This window comes from Corvus kubaryi, unplaced genomic scaffold, assembly GCF_017639235.1.
Source record: "Corvus kubaryi isolate FWS band 111438036 unplaced genomic scaffold, C.kubaryi_AGA036_p1.0 37398, whole genome shotgun sequence".
NCBI classification, from domain to species: Eukaryota; Metazoa; Chordata; class Aves; order Passeriformes; family Corvidae; genus Corvus; species Corvus kubaryi.
Genome location: NW_024581137.1, coordinates 5,307,729 through 5,313,740, shown reverse-complemented (window position 1 = coordinate 5,313,740; position 6,012 = coordinate 5,307,729). Strand labels below are relative to the sequence as shown.

Here is a 6,012-nt window from a genome sequence, read left to right as displayed (position 1 = left end):
GGGGCTGCAGCAGCGGGGGCTGCAGCAGCGGGGGCTGCAGCAGCGGGAACAGCAGCGGGTGCGGGGCCGGCGGCGGCGGGGGCGGCTGCGGCTGGGCCGCGAAGCGCTTCCGTCTCCGGTGGTGCAGCCGCTTCTTGTCGGCCGCCGCTTCCACCGCCGCGCTGCCGCCGCCGCCGCTGCCCCAGCCCCGGCTGCCCCCGCTCCCGCCGGCCGCCGCGTCCGAGGTGCTCGGCATCGAGCTCGCTCACGGCCGAGGGCGCGGCCCAGGGAACCCGCCACCACCGCCGCGCTCAGGGCGCCATGGGGACCCGGCGGCGCCGTGCACACGCACCGGGACGGACACCCGCGGGCCGCGCCGGGTCCTCGCTCGCTCCCGCACCGCCCGCCCGCCTCACATGGGGCCGCACCAATACATACGGGGTCGGGCTGGGGCCGGGGCTGGGCGCGCTGCCCGATGCGGCGGCGGCGGCGGAGCGGCACCGGCAGCGTCCTGCAGGCCGGCGCGGCCTCTCCCGCAACACGGAAGTGTCTCCCGCCGGCGGCGGCTCCTCCTCACTTCATTCTGGGCCGCGGCCACCGCCGCGCAGGGACACAGACACCGGGAACGGGCCTCCTCCACCTCTTTCTTCAGCCACTCCCGGCAGGGTGGCTGGGTCAGGCCAGGCCGGGCCGCCCCCGGGCGAGGTGTCCGGAGCCCTGCGCGGCTCCGATCCCTGTTCTCCTGCCCGGCGGGGGCCGCACGTGTCGGGGCCGCTCCCGCGCCACCGGTACCCGGGAGTGCTCTCGCGGCCTCAGCGCCGCCGCGCGCGGGTGACACACGCACTGGGGGGGACACGGACGCGGCCCGGCGGCGCGCGGCGCATGCGCGACGCCGGAAGCGGGGGGGGAGGGAGGACGCGCCCCGCCAACCGGGCTCGGCGCCGCCGCCTTCGCCCGCATGCCCGAGAGCCGCCCTGCTCTCGCGGGACTTCACCCCTCCCTACCTCCCCCCGTCCGCGGCGGCTCTCGCGGTACTGCGCTTCTCGCGGTAACTGCGCCGCAGGCCCCGCGGCCGGCGGGAGGGGGCGGTTCTGGGCGAGGGCAGCAAAGACGGCGCTCGGCGAGAGGCGGGCAACGTGAACGAGGTCCGAGCTAGAGGTGCTTGGCTCGCCGGCCGCTCTCCTTGTCTCTCGCCCAGTGCTCTCTGGAGGCAACGGGCAGAAACCGAGGTACAGGAAGTTCCACGTGAATACGCGGAAGAACTTTTTTACTGTGTGGGTGACGGAGCAGCAAAATAGGCTGCCCAGAGAGGGTGTGGAGTGTCCCTCACTGGAGATGCTCCGGAACTATCTGGACGCAATCCTGTGCAATGTGCTCTAGGATGACCCCGCTTGAGCAGGGAGGTTGGACCAGATGACCTACTGCGGTCCCTGCGCACCTCACCCATTCTGGGAGCTGGAGCAATGCGGGCGCCGCGTCAGGCTCTGGGAAGTGGTGTAGGAAGCCCGCCGGTCCTCAGGTGGTTTTCCCTGTTTTTATTGTACGTAGGCCGTGGTTACTGACTGGGGGGCCTGAGAGAAAACCGCTTCAGTTAAAACACGTGAGTTACTCTGAAACAGTGAAGTGAAGCCACTTCACTGCTTCATGAAAAGTTTTTTTTTGTTTTTTTTTTTTTTTTTCTGTCTTACACTACTGAAACTAAGTACGACTTAGGATATTTTACGTTTCCTTCCAAACTTACTGATTTCTGATTTCATACTCTAATGAAAGACTCAAACTCTTTTTTTCCTTTTTCTGCCTGCTCTGTCCTTTTGCCTTTTCATGGTTTTATTGAATTTCATGACTGGAGCTGCAACTGCTGACTGTGCCTCATCTCGGCTTCTTGGGCTGAGTATCTTCCATTAGGTACATCTGCTATACCATCTTGAATGTTGTGAGGGCTTTAAAAACAGGATCTATTGTCTTTCCGTAGGGATTTGATAGTTTTCTGGCCACCTTGCTATCTAATTGTTGTTAGCTAGCTTATCTAGTGGTTACATTATTTTGTAAAACACAATGCGAAAATAAAAAACCAAGGACCCCACCTGTTTTTCACTGTTGTATTTCAGCTTTTTGAATTACTCTAATTGTTTTCTCTCCTTTTCTAAACCCAAGCAAAAATATTACTCCTGTCCAGGTCCTGTGTGTCATCTGCTATCCAGCAAATCTCCTTTCACAAGCGTGTTCCAGTACTTCACCCAACTCACATTTCTTCTAAACATTGTCATCAAAGCATTCATTACGTATTTCTCTAGTTGTACACACACACAGAGGCATGTGCACTTTCCTTCAGGCTTCCTCTTATGGTGTGAGTTTCTTGGAGAACAACCAAGTCACTATTTTTGTATTCTCTAACAATGTGCCATAGGATGGTGAAGGAAGAAGCCTGATGTGCTGGCCCACCTGCCATTTCAGGAGCGAAGGTCCCTGTCCAAGAAGGATTACTCTAACCTAGGCAGTGATTGCATTCATACTTTTGTGAAATTGTGGGGTTTTATTAGCATGCTGTGCCTTATGGAAATATTGTGCATCTCCCTGCTATTCTGAATAGCTTTTCTTTCCATGGTGGTCTGGAGGCTGCTCTTGGCTTTGCTGACATCCTTTGTGGCTTACCTTGTATGTGAATATTCAGCAACTATGAAGAGGTTCTCCACGGTTGTGGCAGCACACTCAGCAAAGCCAGTGCACCATCAGGCGTCTCGCACATTGGAAAAAAAATAGAAACAAAACCCAGAAAGACAACAACTCTACATCACAGAGGCAGTTGTAGAGACCATGTTTAATTATACAGGGCAGATCTGGACAAAGCAACACAGACTGCAACTTCTAATTTACTCCCAAGCATTACCTGGCATTTCTGGAGGAGGGATATGTTATTTGAAAGAGTTGCGTCGTTAGCAGTGGAGTGCTGGTGTTTCTGCATCTGGAGCAAGCCTCATGACTTGTCAAAGAAGCTTAACTAGAAGCTAAGCTGCTAATGACAGCAAGTTTACTCTGGAAATGAGCTGCACCAGGTTGTAGGGGGATATGCCAATACCAATCATGTCAGCTGACAGGTGATGGCAGCATAGGATTTGACAGTGGAAACCTATCCATAGATTCCTGACATAACAAAGCAGACCTGAAACAGATTCCTTACAGAGAATAAAATCCTTCAGAAGCATTGAAGACATTGATGGCATGGTGCCAACTCTTGGATTCACAAAAAGCCAGAAAATTCAAGATGCATTACAGCTTGTTTCCACAAGGCTCAGTCTGGAAGAGCAAATAGCAGGGAGAGGAGTACCAGATTCGGTTTTGGCAGTGGCACCTGCTGTGGTGTGAGAACCATTACTCTGTAAAGATGGTTGTTCCACAACAAGCTGAAACCTTGTGCTATAGGAATGTTGGTTGCAGGTGTCACATATCTTGCAAGGTATTACTGTATGGTCAGCACATGAAAACAGTAGTAAACACAGAAAAACACACCTAGAAAGTTGCAGCCAAAATGCTATCATTTCCAAAAGTATTTTCATGCCAGCTCTAGAAACTGAGCCCTTGGAAAAGCACTTCCCTACCAACCATCCCATGGAGGAAACTTGGACTTACATAATTTAATTTTATTTGAGAAAAAAAACCCCTCAACTCATATTCTGTTTTTTATTCAAATATTTTGATGTATCTGCACATTAGGCACATTAAGTCTGTTCTGAGCAACTGGTCATGGGTAAGGAGGAGGCTGTGCTACGTGTCATGGGCAACGTTACCACTTCTTTTTTTGTTACGGCTTTTGTACTTTCTTCCCTTTTTTTAACGTTTCTGTGTCCTGTCTTTGCCACCATGTGTAAAAAGACCTTAGCAACAACCTTCTGGTGCAGAACAAACTGTCAATCTACCAAGATAAAAAGAGATAGGTAAAGTCTTCCGTAGTTTGAGGATCTTTATTTTTCAGCAGAATTCCTCAGGGCTTGTTTGTTGACTTGGTAGGCATTTTTCCTTAAGGATGGTTTTGGTTGGTTGGGGTTCCTTTTGGGGAGTGGGGGGGGGGGAGGTGTCTGGTTTTCTCTTTCTCCTCAGCAGTAACATGTACCTAGAGTTCTTTGAAGTTTTGTTTTCAATCTTCCAGCATCAACCTGTTTTTTCTCCTAAAAGAACAACTTTCCCCAAGCACACAGAGGAATTCAAATTTCTAGCTTGCTTGGGTTTGTTTTTTTTTTTTTTGCTGTTGTTTGGTTGGTTTTTTAAATAAACATGGAAGTCTTAGAAGACATTTTTACTCTCTGATGTACTGTAGGTTTTCACATATCTTCTAACCATTTTACAAAAAATAGTCTGATGTCTACATATCCTGTCTTGTGTAGTCTGCTGTAGTTTTTGTTACTACCTCTGTTTCTTTGCTGCAATTGTGTTTGTATCTTGCCCTAAGATTGTTTATCGACTAGAGTGCAATAATTCATGTTTCCCAAGGCCCTGTGGAAAAACTGACTAGATTAACTATATTCATGTTTGTTTTTCTCAACAAGAAGAATGTTGCAATGATCTGGGAACTCAGCTATTGGAAAAAACAGAGAAGGATAAAGACCTGTGTATTGGCTGATCAGGACACAAGTGGACTTATACAACCCATACACTTGAAGAGCTGAGAAAGATTAATGCTGTCTTTAAGTCACTGTTAGGTCACTGTTCTGATCATTCTTATTCAGAGAAAAATGAATTCACAACAGGAGCAGAAAAGGCTATGAAGGTCATCAGTGAACTGAAATCTCAGTTTCAGAGGAGACTGGCAGAGCATGATTTGTCTAGCGTGACAACGGCAGGAAATCACAGTGTTCTGTAAATTTAGTTTGAGGGTAGGAAAGGTGTCCCTGCCCATGGTGGAGGTGCTGGAACTACATGATCTTTAAGGTCCCTTCCAAGCCAGGCCATTCTGTGATTCTATGAAAGGAGATGAACACCTAGAAGGAAGGAATATTTGCCCTAAGAGACAGAGTTAGTGCAGGCAGTTACAAACAAACAGTCAAAGCACAGCTTTATGGCTTTTAAGCCCAATCTGAAACAGATTTATTGCCCATTGATGAGAGACAGTTGCCACTCACCCCAGCTCCTTTGGGAAGGCTATTTATGCTTCCCAAAGCCATCAGGCTAGAATTTAACTGGTTGAATTGCTTAGCAATTTCATCCATTACTCAAGCAGTTTTAGCCACGGATGGAAAGGTATATGCTGCCCTCCACAAACTCAGAGCACAGAGGACTTTCCAGATTTTTAACTACCAAGTTCACAAATATTCAGAACAATCATCTTGTTTCTCAACTCAGTATGCATTTCTTCTGCTGACCGAGCCCTGCTTAAATGTACCAAGACCTTTACTCACACAAGCATGCTGGAACCACCTGAGGGAGCAGCTTCATGTGAGGGCCTGCTTTGGATTTGCCACCAAATGCCTTGTCCCTAGAAAAAGGTATGTGACTTGTTTGAAGCCACAGTAGCTCCCTACACAAATGCTCTGGCAAACCGTTTTGAGGAAAAGTTTCCCTAGAGGTCAGCATACCAAAGAAGAAACCAGAAACTAAATTCACACTGCTTCTGCTGCAAGAAATCTGTCATCCCCCAGCTGCCCTCACAGACATTACTTCCGAACTGCTGCTCTTGGGGCAGTTTTTAATTTTAAAAGTAAACTAAAATCATTCATGCCATTGCCCACTCAAACTTTGGGGTGAAAGCTAACATTTTTATCAACTTGATACTGCCTGGGAAGATGATACAATAACCCTAGACCTCAAGTAGAGAATTCTGTCTCAGAAATTGTGGGGGTTAACTTCTCAGAAGTGTCAAACAGAGCAGACAGCCTGTATGAGGTACAACAGACTGTCTCACTGCTTTATCTCTGCTTTTCCAGTAAGTGCATGAAACAATGTAATGTTTCACATGAGCAAGAGCCATTAAAGAAAACAAACAACAAAACAACACCCCTTCCCTTCCCTTCCCTTCCCTTCCCTTCCCTTCCCTTCCCTTCC

The 6,012-nt window shown here is 49.4% G+C and overlaps 2 protein-coding genes across 9 annotated transcripts in view; one reads left to right on the top strand and one right to left on the bottom strand.

Moving 5' to 3' along the window:
• Nucleotides 1-237, bottom strand: part of CDK13 (cyclin dependent kinase 13) — a 50,950-nt gene extending 50,713 nt beyond the window's left edge. For all 4 annotated transcript variants that reach the window (XM_042044435.1, XM_042044438.1, XM_042044436.1 and 1 more), the window contains exon 1: nucleotides 1-237. This exon is cut by the window's left edge and continues 1,027 nt beyond it. In XM_042044435.1, the coding sequence (XP_041900369.1) occupies nucleotides 1-235 (235 nt within the window). In that variant the 5' untranslated portion in view covers nucleotides 236-237.
• Nucleotides 238-950: 713 nt separating this feature from the next.
• Nucleotides 951-6,012, top strand: part of LOC121672028 — a 10,697-nt gene continuing 5,635 nt past the window's right edge. For 2 of the 5 annotated variants that reach the window (XR_006018730.1, XM_042044443.1), the window contains exon 1: nucleotides 951-1,579. The gene's annotated coding sequence lies outside the window, so the exon portion shown is untranslated. Of the gene's footprint in view, nucleotides 6,007-6,012 lie in introns of those variants that run through there. The other 3 variants (XR_006018731.1, XM_042044444.1, XR_006018729.1) reach the window with 3 other exon arrangements.